Genomic DNA, 27,814 nt, shown 5'->3' on the forward strand with positions numbered 1-27,814 from the left:
AGACAATGAGTTGTAAGATTTACTTAAGCGGTATCCCTCTATGAAATATGAGTCCACTACGCTGTGGTTCACATAGCTACCCTCCTCAATACACACAGCAAATCAAGTCTTTCTGCTCAGAGACTTGGTGCTCCAAGGAGGAAAAGATGTTTGTAGACATAACTGAGAGCCATATAGAGAAATTGAACCCCTTCCAGTTTGAAAAGCTGATTCAGTCCACCGTTTTCATGGGTGTTTTTCCTTTCACTTTCCCAACTTCCCTCTTCAGAAAGGAAAGTGAGGAGGTTGACCTACTAAGAGCCTTGGTACTTTGAAGCTACCTATAATTAAATCAAGAGGGAAAAGCCATCTGAAAAAGGATTGTGGGTTTTTGGCTTTTTGCACTTGCATTTTGCTGAAATTAATTAATAAAAGACCTATAGTTTTCAAGAGAGCCATATTGGCACAGATATTGCAGGTTCCTGTTTGTTTTTTATTCCCCCCTTTGCAGCTTTTTGCATGCTGTGTGCTCTCTGTGTCCCTCCACTGTGTGTTCTTCTGTGTCTGTATTTATTTTTATTTACCCCCCTCCCCCCCATTCTTGTAGCTTGTTTGCTATCTGTTCTCTGTGTCTGCTTGCTGTGCACTCTTCTGCATTTTTTTGCTTGTCTCTGTTTTTGTTGTGTCGCCTTGCTGAGTCAGCTCTCCATGGCACTTGTGGGCCGGGCAGCATCCCACGGTGCCTGGGCCAGGGGCTCTCCGCAGCAGGCGGGTGAGCCTGCCTTCACAAGGGGGCCCTGGGGCACGGACACTGTAGGCATAGATTTAAAACCTTTTCTAAATTATACATATATGTGGATGTATACAACAATAATATGGTAATGAATGTTTGATCTTATCTTTAAATGAAGCATTTAAGTCTATTCAGAATATTTTACATCAAAAAAATTACAGATACAATTTTCAAATGAGATCCTCAAGCAATCATGTGTGTCTGTAGGTTTGGGTGTGTTTGTTCCATGCCAGGTATATCCTTAGGAAGAAAATTTTATTTTGAAATAGAAGCTAAAAAAAATAAATTTTGGTCACGTCTAACTCCAAAAATAGTTCCCAAGGAAACTAAATTTGCTTTCATTTAATTATGAAATTTCTACATTTTCATTGTTCCTGAAGTATTTGTTCCAAAGCATATACCTGAACTAAATTATCAACATATTAGAATGGTCCACATCTAATTAAACCTTTTCATTATTTTTCATGAATTGATGTGATATGTTGTCTTCTTTAGGTTGCCTTGAAAGCAAATCTGAGGCAAGGAATTGGGTGCAAAGAATTTATTTTGTAGATGATCCAGGGAGCAGGAGTTGGGGAGCAGGGAGCTTGTGACATGGAAGGAAAGAGGCTAATTTAAGGACTAGTTATTATGAGGTTGCCTCCCTGAGAAACAGGGAGCTCCAGTCCAGGGGACTTCAGCAGAAGCTCTTGGAACGCGTCCTCAAATTCTCTAACCAAAGGCAAGAGGCTGGAGCGTTGCTTACTCATTGGTTGAAGTTTGTCCCTGGGGGCCTTAAACCTGCTCTTCTCAGTTGCGTTTGCACACAGGTCAAGCTGCCTTCCAGGGCTCCAGGGAAGGTCAAGGGGAGAAAGCAAGAAGTCCTTGGTGGTCTATCCAAGCGGAGATGCTGTTGGTGGAAGATGAACTTGAACATCTGTCATCTAACTGTTCCGAATGCTTTTATTTGGTTGTAACTCTGGAAGTAGTTACTCAATATGTACCCCCGATCCAAGGTGTCTTCTTTTACGTCTCATTTCCCTTATCCTGGAATTAGGAGGTTTCAACAGACCTGCATGGTGAGTTATACTCTGCAACAGCAATTTCACCTGGAAGAGAAAAATTGTTATGAGAACAGTCTCACAGTATTGTTCAAGAAATAAGCATCTTTGCTTCTTAAGTCTGTTCAGAAACAAACTCTATGCTAAGTAATTTATGCTACTAAAACAGTTTCTCTGCACCACAACTTTCATATATATTGATACTCCTCCAAATTACATTGCATGCATACATATATAATCACTTTAAGTGTTTCGGGTATACATTTAGTGTATAATACATGTGAAACATGACAGGTTAGAAAGTCTATAGTATCACAAGTGCTGGAGAGACAGTGAAAACAATCAATCGAGTCTTTGGCAACAGGTAAAGCTACACTTACCAAATGTTTGGGTACCCAAAGTTTGTAAGTTACTGTTAAGTAGTTAAGCACTTCCTTGTTTGGCTGAAATATTTATCACTATATCATAGATAGAACAGTCTTTTTTAAAAACTAAGATTGAGTCATTTATTGGCTGACATAATCTGACTTGAAAATTATTTTCATTTTTTGGTTAATAAAATGATTAGATCTATATTCTAATTTATTAATATGCATAATATTTAAATCTGAGGAATGCAGAGTGCTACAGTTCAGGCAAGCCTCAATTACAAGTAAAGAGACACAATTTATCTTCCTTGCTCTTATACATGTTGTGACATAAGTGACTTTCAGCCTTGGTTAAAACAACAACACAACCCCAATAAAACATGGTTAAACAAAATAAAACAGAAACCCCAAATTACCTGACAAAATATCTCTTATCATGTAAATACATATATATATTATTCAAAAATTCCTTTATACTTGGCAATAAATGGATAGATAGATGATCACTAAGTAGATAAAGATACAGATGTCTAAAGCAGTCTGCTAAAGGTGAGCAGCCAGAACAAGTTGATTCATCAGTCAGCCAGCCTCCAAACAAGGGCCTGCCAAGCCCCTGACCTTTGAGTGAGGCCTCTCTAGGTAAGACAGCCAGTGGCCCCCAGTGGACCTCAGCCATGGGTGGATTTGGAGCAGAGCTCAGCCAAGCCAGTCCAGGCCAGCCAGCCTGGCCAGTCTATACTATTATGAGGAATAATAAATAATTGTGACTTTAAAAAAATAACCTTCCTCTAAATATTTTCACTAAGACATTTCTGTCATCTTCAATAGTACATAAATTTCTTTCTCTAATCAGATAAACACATAATGTCTGTCTTCTAATCAACGCTAATGCTTTAACAGCCTCTATGTCAACATTCGCAGCCCCTAGTTTTATGTTGCCTGAATCTGCAATTTATTTGCCTGAATCCACAACTTATGTAATGGACCAAAGATTTTGTTTCCAGTAAGTTTAATTAAACATTTTTGTGAAAACCCTGGTTATAAACAATCATGTTGATTGTGGGAAGATGGTGCTAGATTAACAGACAGAGCTCAATGCTTTCACAAAAACTTCAGTCAAAGAGCCAAAATCTGTCCGAGGCACCTGTTTTGGGGGACAGCAGACCTGTATGGTGCTACACAACTCCCAGGAGGTGACAGACAGAGAGACAAGGAGGCTGAATGACAAATGTTAGTTACCAAGACCCTGCAGTGGATGGTAAGGGCTCCCCTCACCCACTCCCAAGGTATTAAGTTGGGGTAAAACCCAGGCTCACTGCAGCCAACTGAGAAGGGAACAGACACCATCCTGCCTGTCAGTGCTTTCAAGGGAAAAGGGAGGAAGAGTCAGGGGGCTTTTCTTCAGTGAACTCGACCAGCAGAGCCTGCTTTGAATCTCTGCTCTGGAGATTCAACACAGGAACACAGGAAAGCCAAGACAGGAATACCTCCACGGAAAGGTGTGCTGACAAGTGCCATCTCCTGTCTGATCTTGAAATGGCAGGGACAAAAATCTCAACTCTGTATCCTGTCCCTGGGAGAAAATCTGTGCACCATTAGTGAATTCCTGTTCCCATGTTGATAACTTAAGTCTGGCAATTTTAAAGATTTAGAACAAGTTGAAACAAATATCAAAGAAGAGCTGTGAAAAACAATAGGCAAGAGAGAAATTGGCCATCAGAGTAAATTCACCAATTCAGATGCCTAGACATCAGCAAAAACTTCCAAACCATACTAGGAAACAGGAGGAGATGGCCCGACCAAAGGAACTAACCAAATATCCTGAAGAGAGAGAGGATTTGAGACAAGTAAATGGTGATAATTACACAACTCTTCTAAATCACTTTAAAGAATTTAAAGAAAATATGACTAAAGAAATGAAGGCTATTAAGAAGACACTGGGAGAGCATAAAGAACAATTTGAAAGCCTGCAGAGAAAAGTAACAGATCTTATGGGAATGAGGGACACCATGACTGAGATTAAAAATACATTAGAGGGAAGCAGACTTGGCCCAATGGAAAGGGCATCTGCCTACCACAAACTCCGGGCCTCCTTGACCCATGTGGAGCTGACTTATGCGCAGTGCTGATGCGCGCAAAGAGTGCCGTGCCAAGCACGGGTGTCCCCCACATAGGGGAGCCCCACGTGCAAGGAGTGTGTACCATAAGGAGAGCCACCCAGTGCAAAAGAAAGTGCAGCCTGTCCAAGAATGGCGCCACACACACGGAGAGCTGACCCAGCAAGATGACTCAACAAATAGAGATACAGATTCCCGCTGCTGCTGCTAAGGATAGAAGGGGTCACATAAAGAACACACAGCAAATGGACACAGAGAGCAGACAATGGGGGGGAGGGGAAGAGGAAAAAAAATACATTAGAGGCACATAAAAGCAGATTTGAATTGCCTGAAGAGAGAATTTGTGATTTTGAAGAAAGAACATCTAAACTGGAAAAGACAGGAGAACAGAAAGAGAAAGGATGGAAATTATGGAACAGAGTCTCAGGGAATTGAATGACAATGAGAAATCAACGAACATTTGTGTTATCCATGTCCTAGAAAGAGAAGAGAATGGAAAAGGGGCAGAAAGAATATTTGAAGAAATAATGAGTGAAAGCTTCCTAGTCCTTATAAAAGACATAGATATCAATATCCAAGAAGGACAACATGCCCCAAACAATAAATCTAGATAGATCTACCCTTAGACACCTAGTATTCAGAATGACAAACATCAGAGATAAAGAAAGGATTCTGAAAGCAGCAAGAGAAAAACAAAACATCGCATACAAGGGAAAATTGATAAGAGTAAATGTGGGAAGCAGACTTGGCCCAGTGATTAGGGCATCCGTCTACCACATGGGAGGTACGTGGTTCAAACTCCAGGTCTCTTTGACCCATGTGGAGCTGGCCCACGTACAGTGCTGATGAGCGCAAGGAGTGCGTGCCACGCAGGAGTGTCCCTGCGTAGGGGAGCCCCATGTGCAAGGAGTGTGCCCTGTAAGGAGAGCCACTCAGCACAAAAGAAAGTTCAGCCTGCATGGGAATGGCGTCACACACATGGAGAGCTGACACAACAAGATGATGCAACAAAAAGAAACACAGATTCCCGTGCTGCTGACAACAACAAAAGTGGACAAAGAAAAATACACAGCAAATAGACACAGAGAATAGGCAACTGGGGCAGGGAGGGGGGGGGGAATAAATAAATAAATAAATCTTAAAAAAAAAAGATTAAATGTGATGTCTCATTAGAAACCATGGAGGCAAGAGGAAAGTGGTATGATGTATTTAGGATTCTAAAAGAAAAAACTGTAAGCCAAGAATTCTGTATCCAGCCAAACTATCCTTCAAAAGTGAAGGTAAGTTCAAAGTCTTCACAGAGAAACAAAAACTGATAGAGTCAGTTTCCAAAAGACCAGAATTATAAGAGATACCAAAGGGTGTGCTGCTGCCTGAAAGGAAAAGAAACAAGGACAAGAGTTTTGGAGAAAAGTTTCAAAATGAAGATTATTAGGAAGGGTAAACTAAAGTTTAAGAAGACAGATAATAGAACAGTTTGACATCAGAGAACCAAAGAACTAAACGGATGAAGTAAGTAATGCCCTCTACAGTAATAACATTGACTGTTAATGGACTGAACTCTAATCAAAATGCATATGACTGAATGGATAAAAAAATATGAACTGTGTACATGTTATCTACAAGACACCCACCTCAGATGTAAGGACATGACCAAGTTAAAAGTGAAAGGCTGGAAAAAGATATTCCATGCAAATAGTAACCAAAAAAGAGCTGGACTAGCATACTAATATTGGACAATATAGATTTCAAATGCAAAACTGTCATAAGGGATGAATAGGTCATTACATATTAGTAAAGGGGGATATTCACCAAGAAGAAATAAGTATGCTAAATATTTGTGCACCTAACCTGAATGCCCCAAGATATGCGTAGCACACACTGGCAAACTGAAGGGAGAAATAGCTGTCTCTACAATAATAGTTGGAGACTTCAATACACCACTCTTAGTAATGGATAGAACATCTGGACATAGGATTAAAAAAAGAATACTTGAATAATATGATAACTGAGCTAAACCTAGCAGACATCTGTAGAGCATTGCAGCCCAAAACAGCAGGATGTACTTTCTTTACAAATGCTCTCCAAGATAGACCATATGTTGGGTCACATGAAAAGTCTCAATAAATATAAAAAGATTGAAATTATATAAAACACTTTTTTGATCCTAACAGAATGAAGCTGGAAATCAATAATGGATAGAAAAAGGGAAAATTCATAAATATATGAGATTAAACAACTCTTAATCATTAGTGGGACAAAGAAGAAATTGCAAGAGAATTTAGTAAATATCGAGACAAATGAAAATGAGAACACAATATATCAAAGCCTATGGAACACTGCAAAGATAGTTGAGAGGAATAGTTATAGCCTTCAATGTTTACATTAAAAAAGAAGAAAGAGCTAAAATTGAAGATCTAACTGTACACCTAGAAAAACTAGAAAAAGAACAGCAAACTAATACCAAACCAAGGTGAAGGAAAGAATAGTAAAGATCAGAGCAGAAATAAATGAAATTGAGAACAAAAAACAAAATAGAGAATCAACAAAACCAAAAGTTAGTTCTTTGAAAACATCAACAAAATCGAGAAAACTTTATCTAGCCTGACAAAGAAACAAAGAGAGAAGAAAGAAATAAATAAAATCAGATATGTGAGGTGCGTCATTACCCAGGATCCCACTGAAATAAGATAGATCATAGGTGGATAGTATGAATAACTATATGTCAAGAAGCTAGACAATGTAGAGAAGATGGACAAATTCCAAGAAAAACAAACCATCTACACTGGTCCTAGAAGAAAAAGAAGACCTTGACAAACCAATCACAAATGAAGAGAATGAAACAGTCATCAAAAAACTCCCAAAGATGAAAAGCCCAGGACCAGATGGCTTCAGAGATGAATTTTACCAATCACTGAAAGACAATCTAATAACTATATTGCTCAAGCTCTTCCAAAAAATTGAACTAGAAAAAATACTACCAAACTCATTCTGTGAGGCCAACATCACCCTAATATCAAAACCAGATAAAGATACTTCAAAAAAAAAGAGAAAATTACATATCAATATCTCTAATGAATATAGGTACAAAAATCCTCAACAAAATACTTTGAAACAGAATCCAAAAGCACATTAAAAGAATTATACACTATGATCAAGTGGATTTTATTCAGATATGCAATGGTGGTTCTAAACAAGAAAATCAATTTGTGTAAAAAATAACGTGGATAAATTGAAGAATAAAAATCACATGATCCTCTCGATTGATGCAGGCATGGCATTTGACAAAATACAGCATCCATTCTTGATGAAAACGTTGCGAAAGTTAGGAATAGAAGGACGTTTTCTCAATGTGACAAAGCGTATATGTGAAAAACATACAGCTAGCATTGTACTCAATGGTGAAAGACTGAAAGTTTTCCCACTGAGATCAGGAAGAGAACAAGGATGTCCACTATCACCATTGTTATTCAATATTGTGCTAGAGGTTCTAGCTAGAGCAATTAGGCTAGATAAAGAAATAAAAAGCACCCAAACAGGAAAGGAAGAAGTAAAACTTACACTATTTGGTGATGATATGATCCTATATCTAGAATCTCCTGAAAAATCCCCAAGATACTTACTAGAACTAATAGATGAGTTCAACAAAGTGGCAAAATACAAGATCAATACACTAAAATCAATAGCATTTCTATACACTACTGATGTGCAATCTGAGGAGAAAGTCAGAAAAAAAAGTCAAATTTTAGGAATAAACTTCACCAAACATAAAGGACCTGTATTCAGAAACCTACAAAACTTTGATAAAGGAAACTGAATAGAACTTAAATAAGTGGAAGGATATTAGGTGGTCACAGATTAGAGGACTAAATATCATTCAGATGTCTATTCTATCCAAATTAATTTACCAATTCAATGCAATTCCAATAAAAATCCCAACAGCCTTTTAGGCAGAAGTGGAAAAGTCATTTATCAAATTTATTTTGAAGGGTAGTGTCTCTGAATAGCCAAAAAGATCTTAGAAAAAAACAAAGTTGGAGAACTCTCACTTATCGATTTTAAAGTATATTTCTTAGTTACAGTGGTAAAAACAGCATAGTACTAGCATAAAGAATGACATAGAGTCTAATGGAACAGAATTGTGAACTCAGAAATAGACCCTCACTTCTATGGACAATTGATTTTTGACAAGGATGTCAAGCCTTCCCAGCTGGGCCAGAACAGTCCGTTCAACAAATGGTGCTGGGAGAACTGGATGTCCATATCCAGAAGAAAGAAAGAAAGAAGACCTGTATCTCACACCTTATACAAAAATTAACTCCAGATGGATCAAACAATAGCCATAAAACTCCTAGAAGAAAATGTAGGAAAATATCTTCATGATCTTGAGGTAGGCAGTAGTTTCTTAAACCTTATACCCAAAGCATGAGCAACAAAAGAAAAAAAATTAAATGTGACCTCCTCAAAATTCAGTACTTTTGTATTCCAAAGATGAAAAGGCAGCTGAGTTAATGGGAGAAAATATTTGGGAATCACATATCCGAAAGGGTTTAATATCCATAATATACAAAGAGATCAGACAACTTAACAATATAAAGACAAACCACCCAATTAGAAAATGGGCAAAAGTCTTGAAAACATGAAAGTCCAAAGAAGAAATACAAATGGCAATGAAACACATGAAGGGAAGCGGACTTGGCCGAATGGATAGGGTGTCTGCCTACCACACGGGAGGTCCGCGGTTCAAACCCCGGGCCTCCCTGACCCATGTGGAGCTGGCTCATGTGCAGTGCTGATGCGTGTAAGGAGTGCACTACCACGCAGGGGTGTCCCCCATGTAGAGGAGCCCCTAGGGAGAGCCAGCCAGTGCAAGAGAAAGTGAAGCCTGCCCAGGAATGGCGCCGCACACACAGAGAGCTGACACAACAAGATGACGCAACAAAAAGAAACACAGATTCCTGGTGCTGCTGATAAGGATAGGAGCAGTCACGGAAGGAACACACCGCGAATGGACACAGAGAGCAGACAACTGGGGTGGGTGGGAGGTGGAAAGGGGAGAGAAATAAATTAAAAAATCTTAAAAAAAAAAAAAGAAACACATGAAAAAATGTTGAACATTGCTAATTATTAGGGAAATGCAAATGAAACCTACAATGAGATATACTTTCACACCTATTTGACTGGCCACTATTAAAAAGTTGGAAAACTGTAAATATTGGAGAGCATGTGAAGAGATAGAAATGCTTATTTAATTTTGGTGGGAATGTAGAATGGTACAAACACTGTGGAGGCCTGTTTGGCAATTCCTAAGGAAGGTAAATATAGACTAGCCATGGGACCTGGTAATACCATTGCTAGGAATATACCCAGAAGAACTGAGAGCAGAGACATGAACAGACATCTGCACGCCGATGTTAACAGCAGCATTATTCATGCTTGCCAAGAGTTGGGAGACAATTCAGGTGTCCATCAACTGATAAATGGATAAACAAATTGTGGTGTATATACACAATGGGATATTATGCTGTGATAAGAAGAAATGAAGTCATGAAACATATGACAACATGGATGAACCTGGAGGACATTATGTTGAGTGAAGCAAGGCAGACACAGAAGAACAAATACAGTATGATTGTGCTTTTATGAACTAAATACATTGTGTAAACTCATGGAGTTAATAATTACAGTATAGATCACCAGAAGATGGAAGGAGGGTGGAGAATGGAAGGCTAGGGGTTAATCTGTGCAGAATTGGTAAAAAGGTGGTTTGTATGTCTTTGGAAATGAATAGAAATGGTTAAAGTATATCATAATGTTTGTAACTAGTGTGGGTATGACAGTGGTTGACAGGAAAAGTCCAAGTTTATGTATATTACTAAAAGCAAAGCTAAAAAGTAACAGGGACTTTATGTAAAACACGAAAAAACCCATGCCAATTTACAAATGTTAATCTTTAGGCAGAATGTATGATAAAATAACTTCTGGCTAATGCAAATTGGAGTAAACATGGTACTTTAAGAACTGACTGTTCATAAAATAGTTTCATAGATACCATGTTCCTACTTCAAAATAAATTTATCTTGCCATATTAACTTAACATAGCTACAATCTCAAAATTATAAGTACATCTAATATTATCTTGTAAATTTTAGCAAATGCAAGTCAAACTGACAGTACTATTTGTCTTGAAAATAAACATTACCTCTACAGACTCAAAAAAAAAAAATCATATCAATTGTGCCCCTATCTATAGACCTGGTTGTGCCTATAGAGAGAGATACAAATCTCAAGTATTGTTTGCTGTTAACATTCTGAAACATTTTGGGTTAGATGGCACTAACAGTTAAAAGAAGCCAAATAAGGGAAGAAGATTTCAGAAATAGAAATTGTAGCAACAGCAGAGAAAATGAAAATTGGTGTGTGTATATATATGTTTCATTTAATGTAGGATATAAACAGAACACAAAAATTAAAGAAAACTCTTACCAGTTTCATAGTAATCATAGAGTTGAATGGATGCTGGCTTGATGTTAGACACAAGTACTTCTTGTTGAATGGAAAACGAAAATTGATTTGACATTTTAGTAAGCTGGGAAAAAAAACAATATTGTTAGGCATATTGAAATTTAGTTCCTTAATTTCTCTCCATTTCAAATATTCAGAATTATTTTAACAGTGCTCTTTTGACATTTGTGTCCTTGGGAAAATTTTTAAAAAACAAACAATCCCACAGTGTACCTCTGGCATAAACAATGACAATAAACAAATTATGAGATAGACTTACATTCTCCAGATAGAAATAGATACGAGGGCTTTTGATTTCTACTGCTTGTACTCGGCCATCTCGTTGAAGCTAAAAATGAGAAGAAAAAAATTGTGCTTTAAATACAGGGAACCTGTAATACAAATATCTATTCAAAAATATCCAATTCGGTGGTTTTCTTGCTTCCTTTATAAATACCAGCATTGTTTCCAGATAACCTCAGAAATAAATATTAATCTTTGAAACTCATTCCTTTAACATTTTTGAGAGATCTGTCTGTAGAATATTAGCTGCTAAATTTTCAATAAACAGAATAATAGAATAGAATAATAGTAACTGAACACCAAGTCATCTACCTGTTTTATTTTTTGATAATTTCTTATATTGTATTAACAATGTAAGAATATAACTTTGAAAAACTCAAACAATGTTGTACTATGAAATATGAGATTGAAATTGGAGACTGAAATTTCATTTCTTGAAAAGAGAAAATGTGTCTTTTCTTTTTTTACCAACTTGTGCCCAATGTATAACGCAGGACCTAACACAAACAGTCATCTGTGAAAATTATTTAATTAAAATCATGTAATTATTTACCTTCTCAATAGATGATTTTTCAGGTACAAAGCCCGAAAGCATCTTCACATCTATGACTGCCATGTTGGAAGTTTTGTGCTTTCCATAATACCTTTTTTTAAAAAGTACAAAATATAAAATACAGATAAACTTTAGAAATTATTTAGAAAATCAAATTACCAACAAAAAATATATTTGCATGCAAAACTCTTCAATGAGTTATGGTACAATCTTGAACGGGGTTTTGTGTTTTGCCATATTCCCAAAGCTAAATTGAGTAAATGACATCTGTATAATGGAAATAAAACATAAAAGCATATCTAGCAGAGATTCCAACTTGTGCTTTTGACTTATTTCTGTGTATTTTTATGATCTCTAGAATCTCAAATTTCCGTGAAAAGCAAAGGGTTCAATCAATTAAATTTTTCTTGATAAGATCAAAAAACATGACTATTTTTACCAAATAAGACAATTTATAAGCATTATTAATTGTGAGTCAATGCACAATTTTTGGACCAAAGCAAAGGCAAAATTCAGTTTTGTTAGCTATTAATTGTCCATTTTATTATAAACTATATAGTGTTTCTTGTAGTGGGACTGGAATAATCTCATAATAACCTGAAATTAATGGTCCTCCAAAATGAAGCAACATAAATTTCAATCCATTCCTAACTGAACCCAGAGTGTTGAACCTGACTGATATTCTTGGTTTGGATCTTTGATTTCCAGAAAGAAGAGGTAGCAATATGTTGTTTTCTGAAGTAGGAATGTTAAGGAAATATACTTCTTGAGGAATTTGTAGAATTTGTTTTTCCTATAGTCTCCTTCTTTCCCTCCTATTTCATATTTTCAATTCACATTTTTTTTCTACCCAGTATTCCCCTTAGGCAATTTAAGTACCATGAAATGTATATCCCTAGGGAATCAAGACAGGCCAACCTCTTACAGAAAATGGTTGGGATGTGGTTTCATAAGGCAGCAGAGAGAGTGACTAGGATACCTGCTTTAGAGATAGAGACATGTCTAAGCCAAGAAAAAAAAGCTATTACCTGGCTGAAATAATAAGGTCAAACTTTGTATCAGATAATCCCCTGCAGATAGCATTGGCTGTCGTCACATAAAGATAAAACCCAGATGAACTCCTGGGGAGCATGATGTTATATTTCAGAGAATACTAGAATCAATACAAAATATATTCTTTATTAGCCACAAGATTACTTTTAAATTTATTACCTGCACATAAACATTTCAACTGAAACTAAAAGTCAAATTTGACTTCTGTGTTTCCTATTTTCTATACCATTAGCAACAATAGTAATAATAGCTGACACTAACTGAGCACATACAATGCACTTATTTTTAAGTGCTTTTTATGTAATAACTCATTTAAACTTTCCAACATCCCTGTGATGTAGATATTATTTATAGCCACTATTTTACAGGAAAGGCACCCAGGTAGAGAGGTGAAGAACTTTTCAAAGGTAAAATAACTTGTCAAATCTCATATAGTAAAAAAATAACAAAGCCAGAGTATACCTATATAGTCTCTTGGATAATTACAATTACCTAATTTTCACCTGTAAGAAATAAAATTACTATAGATCATGTTAGTGCTGCAAGAATCAAGATGAATAGCATGATTGCAATAAAATAACTGAAAGGGAAATTGTAGACTCTAAATCCAGAATAATGCAAATAAGTGTGGTTAAAGATTTAACTTGAACTAATCACCCCACTTCTAGAAATATGGCCTGAAGGAATCCCTGTCCATTTATGCAATAATCTGTGCACACATTCATTACAGCACTATGTAATGGCCAAATTATATACAGTGCAAATGTCCATCAATATTTGACTAATTATACATATAGTGTATATTAAATATTTATCTTGAATGCTAACATAGGTATAAAAACAGATGAGAAATAAGAAAACTATAAGATTAATACTAGTATACGTTTACAAAAACAAACACTGGAAGAACAAACCAAAACTTCAAAAAATGAAAACCATGTAATTATTTTACAAATTCAAAATATTGTCATACTTAAATAAAAAAACAAATCCTGAAATTAAAGAGAAAATGAAATGAATAAACCTAACCATATCACATTTTCAATATAATCACACAAAGGAAAGTACAGAATATAGTTATTTGACTATATATCTTTAGGAGTATGTATTCTAAAATAAAAAATGGACTTTAAAATTCAGTAGTTCCATTTCATTCACTAGTTCCATTTAATAGTAACATTGTTTGTTATTTTAAAACTATTTTCTCGGGCGGCGGACTTTGCCCAGTGGTTAGGGCATCCGTCTACCACATGGAGGTCCGTGGTTCAAACCCTGGCCCTCCTTGACTTATGTGGAGCTGGCCCATGCGCAGGGCTGATGCGTGCAAGGAGTGCTGTGCCACGCAGGAGTATCCCCGCGTAGGGGAACCCCACGCACAAGAAGTGCACCCCGTAAGGAGAGCCGCCCAGCATGAAAGAAAGTGCAGCCCGCCCAGGAATGGCACCACACACACAAAGAGCTGACACAACAAGATGACGCAACAAAAAGAGACACAGATTCCTGTGTCACTGACAACAGAAGTGGACAAAGAAGACACAGCAAATAGACACAAGAGAACAGTCAACTGGGGTGGGGGGGAGGGGAGAGAGACAAATAAATAAATCTTTTAAAAAAACAAAAGCACTATTTTCTCTATATTTTAGGCTAAGCAAATAAATTTTTGTTAATATCATTATAATTTCTTAGTCAAATACTGTAGTATTAAATTTGAGTGGGACTATTTGTAAGAATTCAAAAGATTTAAAACTTTCCGAGCTCTGTCCCAGGGCAAAAACCTATCAGCCTCTCGGTAGTAAAAGGAACACCATCACCAGGCTTCAGTGAAAAATACCATACTCCCCTGAAAAGATGAGGACTCCTTGGCAAAATATGATTCCAGCTCTAGGACAGGTAAAGTGCAAGATGGAACCAGTCCTATCCCTTTTTTCCCAGAGAGAAAGAAGCATCCAAAGATGAATGCTATGTTAAAAGATCATTAATGGCATACTAAAATTTCTCAGTGAAAATTGCTGTAGACTCCATATTTGCATGGTTCGATGGATCACTTCATATATTAATTGCTAGTGGCAATGGCTGAAAACAGCACCATAATTGAAGAACCATGGCTGTCACCACCTAAATCCAATGATCAAATCTGACTAATAGGTGCCAGGCGATGTGATGAAATAGGAATATAGGCCTAACTTTCAGTTTTAAGAATATTATATAGGGAATGGACAACAAATTAAATGGCACTAAAAAGAAAACAATTTGTTAATTCCAGAATGAGGAACATCCTAAGACAACTGGCCTGAAGTCTTCAAAGTTGATGCTATAACAAATTAACAGACAAACAAAAACAAACAACAAATGGATAGGACTCTTAGTTTAAAGACACTTACAAAGCTTAAAAAGCATAACAACAAATTGTAAAGCATGGTCCTTGATTAAATTGTGGTTTGAAAGAAACAACTATAAAATATATTTGGGGGCAGAGGGTTGACACTTAAAATTATATTATAAAACTATTGTTAATTTTTGTTAGGTGTGATACTGACATTGCAGTTACACGATGGACTGTTCTTTTTGGGGAAGGTGCACTATGATATATTTAGGAGCACCATGATGTCTTAAATTTACTTTAAAATTCACCCCCCAGAAAAAAATGGTAAAGCAAAAATTGCAAAGTGTGAACATATTCATTATATTTTATTTCTAATTTTTGATGCTAGGATAAAAAAGTCCTGATTTACCTGTACGTATACACAGCCTTTGCCGCTCACTTCCACAGTATATATCCCCTGAGTTGTTGGTAACAGAATCTGTTGTAGCAGCAAACGGTTCCTGTCATTCACTCTGAAGTCCCTACTGAATGTTTGGTCCTTGAAAATCCTCACTGAATTTTGTCTATTTTTAGTGAAGGTGAGGCTTTGGTACCGGGTCAAAGCTTGGATAGCCACAACGGTATCCTGAAATAATAACGTCATAAATTTTATTAGAATATACTATGTGATTTAGAAATCTTAAGCTCAATATAGCTGTGAATTGCTTAAAAATGATTTAAAATGCAATAACCGTTCTTTTATGAACTACTGTGTCTTGAGCACTGTATAATTTATTGAAAATAAATGGGATTTACGACATTTTCATTTGTAAGATCAACTCTTTAAAATTACGGGAAAACTTACTCTAACAGAATAAAATGTGAGAAGAGCCAAGGAAATTTTTAAATTGCCTACTGAGTGGCTTTGTTCTACTAGGTATTAAAGCACACAACAAAGCGAAGGGATCACAGAGAAAGAACAGAAAACCTAAAACGACACCAAAATTTGTATCTTTTTGTTAGACAATAAGAGAGGCATTTCATATCATTGAGGAAATTATTAATTAGATTACATTGAGACAACTGGCTGAACATTTTTAAAAAATCAAGTTGAGTATCTACAACACATCTCTATAAAAATACATTGCAGATGGATTAATTGAAAAGTTATTCATTTATCCATAATAGTATACGAAAGTATGGCTATATATTTATATATTTTTGTGTTGAACGCTTTTGTTATCATAGCATTACAGAGAAAAAGCTTGAACGGAATGATTACACTCAGAGAAAATGAAAATAAAATAATCCGTATATTTAAAGCATTATAAAAACTGAAAAGAGGGAAGCGAACTTGGCCTGGTGGTTAGGGCATCCATCTACCACATGGGAGGTCCGTGGTTCAAACCCCGGGCCTCCTTGACCCGTGTGGAGCTGGCCCATGTGCAGTGCTGATGCGCACAAGGAGTGCCCTGCCACGCAGTGGTGTCCCCTGCGTAGGGGAGCCCCATGCACAAGGAGAGTCACCCAGTGTGAAAGAAAGTGCAGCCTGCCCAGGAATGGCGCCGCACACACGGAGAGCTGACTCAGCAAGATGACGCACAAAAAGAAACACAGATTCCTGTGCCACTGACAACAACAGAAGCGGACAAAGAAGTAGCAAATGGACACAGAAAGCAGACAGCTGGGGCAGGGTTGGGGGGTGGGGATGGGGTGGAAAGGGGAGAGAAATAAATAAATAAATAAATCTTTAAAAAAATGCTGAAAAGAAAATGAAAATTCGGCAAGGATATGTTACATGCATGTTCAAAGCATAGTATCTTTACTGTATTCAAAATCTTATAAACAATCAAGAAAAAGATTAATAACACTATTAGGAAATCTGCAGATGGGATGACCATGTAATTCATAATGCATGAAATAAAGGAGGACTTTTAAAAATGAAGGCATATTCTACCCAAGTAGAAACCATGGAGAATTATTTTTATACAGAATGTTACTATTTTTATTGTATCAGATTTAAAAAGATTTTTACAAATGATTTTGAAGTTATGTAGAGAAAGGTACTCACACACACAGCTAATAATAATGCAAACTGCTGCAACTTCCCCTAAGAAGTTTACCAATATGTATTGTAATGTTTCATTTTGAGTATTCCTTTATACCGCAAATTTTGCAGGTTGGTATTTAAATTCTCGTATTAAAAATTAAAAGAAATTAGCTTTTGAATAATCAGAGATTGTTACTAGATAAAATACTATTCTCTTCAAAAAGCCTAAAAGACAGCAAATTACAAAGTGACAGCAAGTTTAATAGTGATGTCAAACCCATCTAATTGGAAAAAGTTAACATATAAGCCCAAAGACCAGTACCACCAATACCAGGCAGGTGCTCAATTTTCTTGCTCTGAGAAACTTGAAATAGACAAAGAGTTACCGTCATGGAGGCGAAGCCGCCGTAGGCATTCTGCTGCTTTGCCACCCACTGCACAATCTGAGAAGCATAGGTCAGCTCTTCTGAAGTCAGCTGGGGCTTGTGGAGAAGAGCCAGCAGGCCATAACAGGTCGTCTCTATATGTGCAAGCGACGCCCGAGAGAAGAGAATTGGTGCTACCCAGTAGATACTCTCTTCTACATCCCAGTAAATGGAGCCACCTGACCATAAAAGGAAAAGGAGTTGCAGAGTGTCTGTGCCAAAGCATGGGATATGTGTAGGCTCAGGTGGGGGCCAATGGGAAATAAGGAAACATGAGGGCATGATAATTATACCACTGCCGGCCACTTTACTTCTTCAGGGTTTGACTGGGAAAAGTCACATGCACTCACCTTCTTCCTTTGCTTTTTTGCTGAGCTCATTGAAGAAGAATGCCCTTTTGTCTTCCTGGCCTGCTAAACCAAAAGTGTAGGCCAGGAGCGCCTGTTCATAGGTAGTGATGGCTCTCTTCCTCCACGTAGCCTCTAAGCACTGGAGACCCTTTTGAACGGCCTCAAACTTCAAAGGAAAGGAAAGAAAAAAAATTATTCGTGCCCTCAAACGCATATGTGTGAACACATGTAAATGTTCAATCCAGGAAAAAAGTCAGGGCTGGATCTTTTCTGTGTTGAAATGTTGAAAGGGCAAATGCCACATGTGTTTAAATTTCAGTATGGTTCTACCTGCAAGGTTTGATTTGACTAATTAAGAAGGATAGTGATTCAATGTTATTTTGTGGTAGTTACAAGCATAGTTCTAGTTCCTAATAATGTATAAAATGTTGTTGTTGTTGGCATAAAATGTTTCAAGTTCATAAGAATTAAGTTAGGGGTTTCACCAGTGGGCTACGTACTGAGACTGGGTGACCGGCTTCCATCAGTGCAGCAGTAACATGTGCAGTGAGAGAAAGCTCATAGTCTTCTCTCTGAACAAAACAAAGGGTAATATGTCAGTCTCGTAGAATTCAGAGGGACGAATACATTTCTTTGTTTATGCATTATATTCTTCCTTCCTTCCTTCCTTCTTTCCTTCCTTCCTTCCTTCCTTCCTCCCTCCCTCCCTCCCTCCCTCCCTTCCCTCCTTCCTTTTTTTGGGGGTAGTGTTTTTCATTTCCACAAAAGGTACTACTTATAAAATCAGGGAGTATTGAATGAAAATCCAGGGAATTCACAGTGTAGAATCATCACTTATAAAAATAACTTATGGTGGAATGATAGAAATGTTTTGGTAATGGATGGTGGTGATGGTAGCACAACATTGTGAATGTAATTAACAGTACTGAAATATGTATCTGAATGTGGTTTAAAGGGGGGAATGTTAGGTTATATGTATGGTAATAGAATAAAAATTTTTAAAAAATCCATGGAACTGCACTATATAAACAGTGAATTATAAATTAAACCATGGACTATATAGTAAATAATACAATTATAAAAACATGTTTTCCTTAATTGTAACAAATATACTACATCAATGTAAGTTGTTAATAACAGGTACATGGGAATACTGTATTTTATGTGTTTGTTCTGTAAACCCATAATTTCTTTAATTAAAAAAGGAACTTGTGAGCCAAAAGGGGTATTTGAAATTAAAGGAGGCAAAGAATTCCAGAAATAATAAAGAAAATACATGCTATAATATTACAGTAATTACAATAGTGTAGTATAAAATAGAAAGGTTGGTCAATGGAATGGATTAGGTAAAGCAGAAAGAAATCCTAGCAAGTATAGAAAGCAATGTAACAAAGTTGGCATTAAAAATCAGTAGGGCATACAGCATTAATTAACAAAAGGTGTTATAAGTAGCGATTTATTTAGAATATAGAAATAAATCATATATAGATTATACAATATACTGAAATACATTCTAGCAGATCAATAATATTAACTATTAATGAATTCAAACTAACCCCAAAAGATAAAAGGAAATTAAAAGGGAGAAAATAGAAATTGAATGTCAACACCTGAAAAATATTTATCTTTAGAACACCTCGTGTCCTATAAACAAAAATAGAAGTGAAGCACTATATTTTTGCTCCTACATTTGTGAAGATTTTTGTTTTCAGTACTTATTTGTATTACTCAATGCTAACGATAATTCTATGTGTCAGATAGTCTATATATGGTGACAGTAAAAATTGGCACAATTTTACTAGAAAACAATGTAGTGACATTTTTCAGAATCTTAGAAAGAGTCCACTTTTTGATATATCTGTCCTAAGTCAATATTGATCTAGGAACAAATATTTATATGTAAGAATGCTTAAACAATATTTCTTTGAGTTTATAAAACATTACTGTAAGTTCAACAAAAGAGTAATAAACATGTATGGTTGATCCATATGATGGAGTATTACAAGACTTTTAAGTTTGTTTTTAAACATTTTAATGTAATGCATGGCAAGGTCATTATAAATAATGTTAGGATTTCATAAAAAGCATACTAATAACTCAGTAGTAGAGGATAATCCCAGTTATAGAAAAGCATGCTTATATATCAGGAAAAAAGACTGAACAAAAAAATGTCAAAAATTTAATGGTAGTTATCTCTGAGTAGTTGACATAGGAATGATATTTTGGTTCATTCTTTATATTAAGTCTCCAAGCTACTTTCAATTAATGAGCATTACCATAACAATTAGGAAGAAAAAGTGAGATTAGAGAAACTGAGAACTAATTGGAAAATTCATTCATAAATACTTACCTTGGGGATATTAACAAGTAAAAGCTAAAAAAATTGAATTCTAATAATCAAACAATTTTAACAGAATTTCTTAAATGCTAAATCTTTAAAATATTAGTAATTATTCTGGTTCATTCATATAATTTTACTAATACTCCTGCCACTGTCCCCCACTCTTTCCCATAACCACCACCACTACCGTCACCAAACTGACGTTAGGAAATCTGAACTGTAGAGGTTTCGATCTGACTGAAAGAAAGAAAATGTTCCATATGTTAAGAAGAAAGGCTTTGTGGGTGTTTCAAGAGAATTGATTTATTATGGTAGGAATGCCACTTCAATGATTTCTACTAAATTTTACCCTGGTACTTTGGTGTTTATTAAATGTTCATGATGAAAGGACAGGAAATTGTAAGGTAAATTTAAGTACCTTCAAAGTGCTGTTGAAGACAGTGCCCAGATATGGGAAGCAGCCATCTGATTTCTGAATATTTAAGAGCCAAACAAGGGTTTGGGACTGGACTTCGTCACCAATATAAATGTAGCGTTTAGCTTGTGCAAATGACTTGTAAACAAATGCAGTGATCCTGGGAAAATGCAACAAAGCATGAACATGTATAGTAAATGCTGAGAAGCAGAGGGAATGGTCTTTAAATCTTGTGTCTTGGGACAATCATATGTTCTTTTGACCTCTACTCAGAATATATATATATTTAAAATCCTATAACTCAATAATAAGAAAATAACTCAAATAATGGGCAAAAGATTTGAACACAGAAGTTACCACAGAAGGTATCCAAGTGGCTAATGAGCATATAACAACATGCTCCAGCTTATTAGTCATCACAGAAGTTTAAATTAAAACCATGATGAAACACCACTATACTGCCATTAGAAAGGTCAAAAAACCCCTAACTATACCAAATGTTTCTGGAAAAGTGGTCCTTCCTATCTGCTCGATAGTGTCATGTGCTTATTTTTACTACGTCTTCTATCAATTTATGCTATAATATTTTACTTACTTGTCTTTCCTTACTATACTCTGAACTTTCTAAGATCAAAGATCATGTGTTATCAAGAAGCAAAATCATATAGTGGATAAAATCTCTGCCCCATAATTTGCAGCATGATCTTGGACAAATTACTTAACGTCTCTGTGTCTCTGTTTTTTTAATCTATGAAACTGGTATACAGTGCTAGCTACCTTGTTGGGTTATTATGAGGATACAGTAAGAATGATCATAATTAGCATTTGTCCTTTTGTATCTCAAAGGCTTATTATTCTCAGGAATAAATATGTGTTTATAAATAAATGATAAGAACATAAAGAATAATTTTTAAAATTTAACTTGCATCTAACTGATCACCTAGTCTTTCAGGCTTTAAGTAATAACACAATCTATGCTTAATTTAATTTGATTTTAGTACTTATTTCACTATTGATAGGAAGTCCATTCTGCTTAAATATGTCATCAAGAGTATTCATAACTGCACAGCGTTATATCACCAATGAGTATAAGTGCTATTGAAGTTACCTTTGGGGTTGCATTGGGATAATATTTATGTTTCAAATGGAATAATTTGCTTGCATAATAATTGGAGTGTCACAGAACTCATACTGCCCAATTGAGTTGCTTTCCCCCCTTATGATTTGTTTACTGAACATGCATTTTTCCTAAGTAAAAGAGGGGCATAGAGCCAAAGCCATACATCATGAATCTTTAATCTGACAGTGCAAAGATCCTATTAAAGCACATCTCTGTGTATATGCCTGTGGAGCCTTGTATATAAAGGTTTAGGAGAGAATGCCCATAGCTTTTAAGAAATTGTCAAAATTTCACCTGTAAAAGAAAGAAATGTTTAGAAACCTCTAATAACTCTTGATAAAACTTATAAAGCAATTCAAACCATGTGTTTCCTTGTTGATTGCGACGTCCATAGATACTGTAAGATCCATCTGAGCGTTTATAGGGCAATTGCATTTGATATCCTAGAACAGGAAAGGACCTATTTTAAAACTTAACATACTAATCTAGCATAAAAACTGTATAAACTGAATATTTGTATTAGTTATAAGTGAATATATACATATAAAAAAAAGAAATTCATGTACTTAATAATAAACAAACCAGGTGGAATTCAGGGATTTACTTGAGATAAAAGAAGGACTTTTAAAAGTTCTACCTGTGGACAGGAATCCAATACCCTTGGATTTTATTTCTTCTGTCATTTGTTGAGTCTGAGTCAGATAGTCGAAGAGGTGAATAGTGGGAGTGATTAGTACCAAATTCTGCTCTCCACGACTAAAAGACCTTCGGAGAAGGTTCTGTGAGTTTTGCATGGTAGAACCGAGAAGGTCTCCTAAAAAGTCAATCAAGTCGATATGATGTAATTTATCAAAATTGGTAAGTATTAATAATATTAAATTGTGTTTAAGAACTCTATGTTACAGATATTCAAAATAATTACTTTTTGTCTATATTATCTGAATCTTCCTCCCTCTCCTACTTATTGGGCCCAGACCATAGAATTACTTTGTTTCCTGAACTAAGGTAGAGATGTGGTACTCAAAGCAGCCAAGAGCAGAAGAGCTAACAAAGTTTATAGGAATCAAAATTATTGTACAATTCTCAAGATAAAGCTCAATCATCAGTTTGAGAGGATCCCAAATAAACATTTCTGAAACATTTACATTGTACCAGATATTGTTCTAAGCACTTGATTTATATTAATTCATTCAATCCTTATAGCAGTAATGTACATTGGCACTATTATTATTTCTATCTTATAGATGTAAAAACTGAAAAATGCAGAGCGAATCAGGAATAGATCACAGACTAGACTTCAGATTGTCTGGACAGATTGTCACTTCCCTACACACTCTCTACCAATAGCTAACACTCATATAGCACTTAGTATGCAACTGGAATTGTTCCAAGCATCTTAATTTGTTTAATTTTTCTAACAACCATATGCAATAAGTACTATTATTACCTCCACTTAAGGATGAGGAAAGGAGGCAGAGGACAATTTGACCGAAGCAATACTGGAAGTGGTGAATCTGGGATTCAAAACTAGACGATCTGCTTGTAGAGCTAGTTGTCTTATGCCCTATACTTAGCTACTGTAAGGAACTTCTACCATCTGGATGGAAATTGGAAATAAGATCACAGATCACAAAAAATAAGAACACCTTCCAATGATTGTCCTGAAAATGCCTTGTAGGACATCATTTTGGTGATGTATGGATGGGACTGATTTGCTTAAAATCAAAAGTTCAGGTAAACTCAGGTGTTCTTTAGTTTTGATCTTGGGACTTGTTCTTGATATGAAATGTTTTTGTTTCTTTTCCCCATGAGCTTTGCCTGGCCCACACTCTGCCTACTGCAACAAACAGGCTTTACTGTGACATCACAGAGTGTAGAATCTCTTCCCCTGAATTCATTATATTTCTATCATAAAATTTTACCCTGGGTTGCCCATAGGTGGTAGGGAGAGGGAAAGGGCTAAACAGTCCAGGATTTTTTTTTTTTTAAAGATAGAAATAAATCAGGCAGGAAATACTTTAAAATATTAAGTGGACCAAGAAAGCAGTTTTCTAGTTTGCAACAGGGGAACAAGGATAGGTAAATATTGTCTTTAATTTTAGCAGATATATTCTATGGCCCTTTCTGTGTTAGAAAGTGTTCTCTTTTTTTAACATTTTTAAAATTTTATTTTTAAAGAAGTTTTAGATTACAGAAAAGTTACATTAAAAATATAGGGGATGCCCATTGATCCTATTCCTTCCCCCTCCCACACTTTTCCCCATTAACATCTTTCCTTAGTGTGCTACATTTGTTACAACTGATGAACACATATTGAAGTATTGCTACTAACTGTGGTCTATAGTTTACATTGTGGTTTTCACTTCCACCGTACAATTTTATAGGTTTTGACAAACTGTATAACGGCCTATATCAGCATTGCAATGTTTTGCAGAACAATTCCAAGGTCCACAAAATGCCCCGTGTTATACCTATTCTCTCTCCTTCCCGTCAGAACGTTTGGTGATCCCTGCTTTTATATCAATGTTAAAACTTCTGGAAGTTCTTTTTTTGTCTTTGGACAGAACATCTCAAAAGAGAATCAATGAAGAAAGTGTTCTGTAGTTGCTCTTGGTTAATTTTTAGTTTTTTCAGTTTTGAGCAGGACTACTGAGGTTCTGGCTTTATAGGGCCTGCAAGTTAGGAGTAAAAAGCTTTACGTTGCTCTGGTCATTGACCCACAGAACAATGATCTTTGGGTAGTGTTGTTTGTGCCTCCCTGACTATTCCAATTCCTGTGCAAAAAAGAGTGACATTCGACAGTTAACTGGCTTAGAATGCATGCTCTCAAAATCACTGGAGTGTGAAAAAAGGTCAGAACTTTTCTTTACAGGCTAGTCTGGAATGAGACACAACCCAGGAGGGCTAACACTGGAACTTAATTTTTATGAGAGAGTTAAAATGGTATTTGAGAAAAGAAAGAGCCAGAAATTTGGTTCCGATACTTATATTCTCTTTTTTTCCTTTTCTTTTTTTAATTTATTGAAGTATATCACTCATATGTAAACATATATAAACAATAAGTGTATAGTAATAGTTGTGAACTTATAAAACAAACACACATAACATCATACAGGGCTCTCATACCTCACCCTATCACCAGTATCTTACATTGTTGTGAAACATTTTTAACTAATGATTAAAGGATATCCTCAAAATATTACTACTAACCAAAGTATCTTACATTTGGCCTATTTTCCCCCTACCCACACTATTATTAATATTATTTTTATGTCATTTATACATAGACACACATAAACAATAAGTATATAGTAAAAGTTGTGAACTTACAAAGCATACATGCATCACATCATACAGGGGTCCCACACATCATCTTACCACTAACTCCTTGCATTGTTGTGAGACATTTGTTACAAATTAGGAAAGAATAGCATCAAAATCTTACTACTAACTATAGTTCATATCCTGCATTTGGTTTTTTCCCCTAACCCACCCTATTATTTTAAAAATATATTTCTATGGCAGAAGTTGTGAACTTACAAAACAATCATGCACATGTGCAGAATTCCCATACAATACCCCTCTATCATCACACCACACCATGAAGGAATATTTGTTACAGACTATGAGATAATATGATTTCATAATCTGCAATTTTCTTAGTGTATTTTACTGGTTAGGTCAATACACAAACCTCAGTCTTCAAAGTCTAAGGATAGAAATGGAACCCCAAACAAATGACAAAACCAACAAGTAGGACCAAGCAGATAACAGTAAAACTTTTCTTTTTCCTCCCAGTCTGTATAACTCCCCAATATTGCATTATATTGCAGACTTACCAAGGACAGAGCAATAAACTCTAGCTGAATCTTTCACAGTATTTTCTCCTAAACTTAGTTCTACTAGTTGAGACACTGTAGAGTCTAAGAAATAGTAAAGAGAATTTATTAATTCAGAACTCTCATTTATCGTAAAGACCAGGATTCTGACTGTGATTGTAATTTATCCTCCCTATCGATAAAACACTTAATATCTTCTTATTAATCATTCCTACTTTTAAAATAATCAGGGGAAAAAAGGGCTGAGGGATTCCTATGATAAAAATTAATCAGACTTAATGTAAAAATTTCACATTCAATTAAAATAGAACACATGACAAAACTTTGACTTTGGAGATCACGTTAAAATGTCCTGTATACTTTCACACATATTATTTAATTGAATTTTCACAAAATAACTTAGTGGATGAATAGGTCAGATATATCTCCTCTATTCCAGCCCCCACCCCCCACGTAGAAAAGAATGCTCAAGCCAGAATTAAATAAGGGAATTGGAAGATCACAAAAGATCACAAACAGTAATGGAACACAGACTCTGGACCCTGGTGTTTTGAATTCAAGGTCAGTATAATTTCCACATAGTATTGAAATAACTCCACACCTGAGTGTGCTCCTTAAGGTAATAATATATTGAAAATGAAATGAGCTCTCTGGCCTCTCCAACTGTAGGGGCCTAAGGAATTCTAGAATGAAAAAAAAAAAATACTACAGATGGAGTAATTGCAAAGTAATTTAGATAACAGAAAAATCAAATTGTGGCCAGGTGCTATATATAAGGCAATCTAGTTGCTGCAGTTTTGGGAATAGAAATATTTGTAGGCAATGGATACGGGTCAGTGCCCTGGATAGGGGTGGGCCTCTGAAGTGTGCTATTCAGAAGAAAGATTTGGAAGAATCTGTCTCAGAGATGGATGACAAGAAAAAGCCCCATTGAAATGAATGTTTTAAGCAGATAGAAACAGTTCTACTTTGACTAGGGTCTTTTGACAGAATATTTGTAATCACAGTAAATTTTTAAATGAAGAAATCAAGACTTGAATGAAGAGGAACTAAGGGGTAAGATAAGAGTTGAATGAAAGTCCAGTGTACTTGTATTTCCAAACTGGGGAGAAGGGAATAAGAGGAAGTTCTTTTGATTTTGCTCATGGCATATTTAAACTTGAAAGTAGTTTAATCTTTCATAGCAGCATGCTGCTAAAGATCAATAATAAAGCAATTAATTCCAAAACAGAGACAGAAGTTTCATTCAATAGTGTCATATTAGCAAGACCAGGTAAAAGTGTCTACTTACCATGTGTGCAAATAAGGGAGCCCTGTGTTATCTCCCTTTCAGTGCCTTCGGGCTAATCATTGGAAGAAGAAAAGAGGGAAGATGTCATCAATTTCATATATCAAGTAAATAAGAATATTCATAAGTTAATGATAATATTTGAAAAGAACAAATCAGCTATAAAATTCTATCCCAGATAATGAGTACATGAACTCTTAAACCTGAATTAATGCAGAAAGAACTAATGGATTTTGCATGTTGTAATAGAATAAGTTGGATTTTGCATGCTATAATAGAATAAGTTGAGTGTTTCTAAATTTAAAGGCAAGGATTTTCTCAAATATCCTTCAAGCTACAAAATTCCAACTCTCTCTTTCAAGAATGTTTTACCTTTGACTACAAAGGTTCTCTATAGGGGGAGACTAAATGTCTTTTCCTGGTCTGCCAATTTGATTGAAATTATAGTCCTGTCTCTTTGGATAGATGGCTTGTTCCTATTTCTGTCAGCTATGAAATGGCATTTTGAAGTACAGACAGATTTTCAAAGCTGATAAGTTTTATTTTGAGGCCATACCTCTACCAGCAATGGCTTAATCAGTGTATCCCTCCAGGCAGTATCCGAGGCCATGGGTGACCCACTCCCACAGTTATTATTCTGCAGGGTTTCAGTACTGATAGTGAGATTGACTGTACCTTGAATGGCAGGAAATACAAATGTCAGGGTTTCAGTGGTTCCTTCGACTGAAAGTAATTCAAGGAGGTAGAGATCATTCTAGGCTCTAAGTTAAATTATAAATTAAACATTTTACAGAAGAGAGATAAGAACTTGACATGGACAGTATGAGAGCTCTTAAAGCTAGCATTTGATTCCAACTCTGACTCCTGTCTGAAGGCAGAGTAGACCTGAGTTGTAAAAGAGAAGACTATAATCCGAATAGAAGAAGGGACAGGTGAGGTGGTACTCAGCAATGTGTGAATTAGCTGTAAAAGAG

At 35.8% G+C, this 27,814-nt stretch overlaps 1 protein-coding gene across 3 annotated transcripts in view; it reads right to left on the minus strand.

Annotated features, from left to right (window-relative positions):
* Nucleotides 1-1,298: 1,298 nt before the first annotated feature.
* LOC101442018 (ovostatin-like) overlaps nucleotides 1,299-27,814 on the minus strand; it is a 62,559-nt gene continuing 36,043 nt past the window's right edge. For 2 of the 3 annotated variants that reach the window (XM_058282758.2, XM_058282756.2), the window contains 15 exons: nucleotides 27,397-27,515; nucleotides 26,844-26,895; nucleotides 25,553-25,636; nucleotides 22,351-22,527; nucleotides 22,075-22,156; nucleotides 20,597-20,753; nucleotides 18,338-18,409; nucleotides 17,838-18,003; nucleotides 17,449-17,666; nucleotides 15,443-15,658; nucleotides 12,686-12,810; nucleotides 11,658-11,748; nucleotides 11,082-11,150; nucleotides 10,784-10,886; nucleotides 1,299-1,860 (listed from right to left, as the gene is read on the minus strand). In XM_058282758.2, coding sequence (XP_058138741.1) covers nucleotides 1,805-1,860; nucleotides 10,784-10,886; nucleotides 11,082-11,150; nucleotides 11,658-11,748; nucleotides 12,686-12,810; nucleotides 15,443-15,658; nucleotides 17,449-17,666; nucleotides 17,838-18,003; nucleotides 18,338-18,409; nucleotides 20,597-20,753; nucleotides 22,075-22,156; nucleotides 22,351-22,527; nucleotides 25,553-25,636; nucleotides 26,844-26,895; nucleotides 27,397-27,515 — 1,787 coding nt within the window. In that variant the 3' untranslated portion in view covers nucleotides 1,299-1,804. The remainder of the gene's footprint in view (nucleotides 1,861-10,783; nucleotides 10,887-11,081; nucleotides 11,151-11,657; nucleotides 11,749-12,685; nucleotides 12,811-15,442; nucleotides 15,659-17,448; nucleotides 17,667-17,837; nucleotides 18,004-18,337; nucleotides 18,410-20,596; nucleotides 20,754-22,074; nucleotides 22,157-22,350; nucleotides 22,528-25,552; nucleotides 25,637-26,843; nucleotides 26,896-27,396; nucleotides 27,516-27,814) is intronic. The other variant, XM_058282757.2, reaches the window with a different exon arrangement.

The sequence above is a fragment of the Dasypus novemcinctus genome, chromosome 20 (genome assembly GCF_030445035.2).
Source record: "Dasypus novemcinctus isolate mDasNov1 chromosome 20, mDasNov1.1.hap2, whole genome shotgun sequence".
Classification (NCBI taxonomy): Eukaryota; Metazoa; Chordata; class Mammalia; order Cingulata; family Dasypodidae; genus Dasypus; species Dasypus novemcinctus.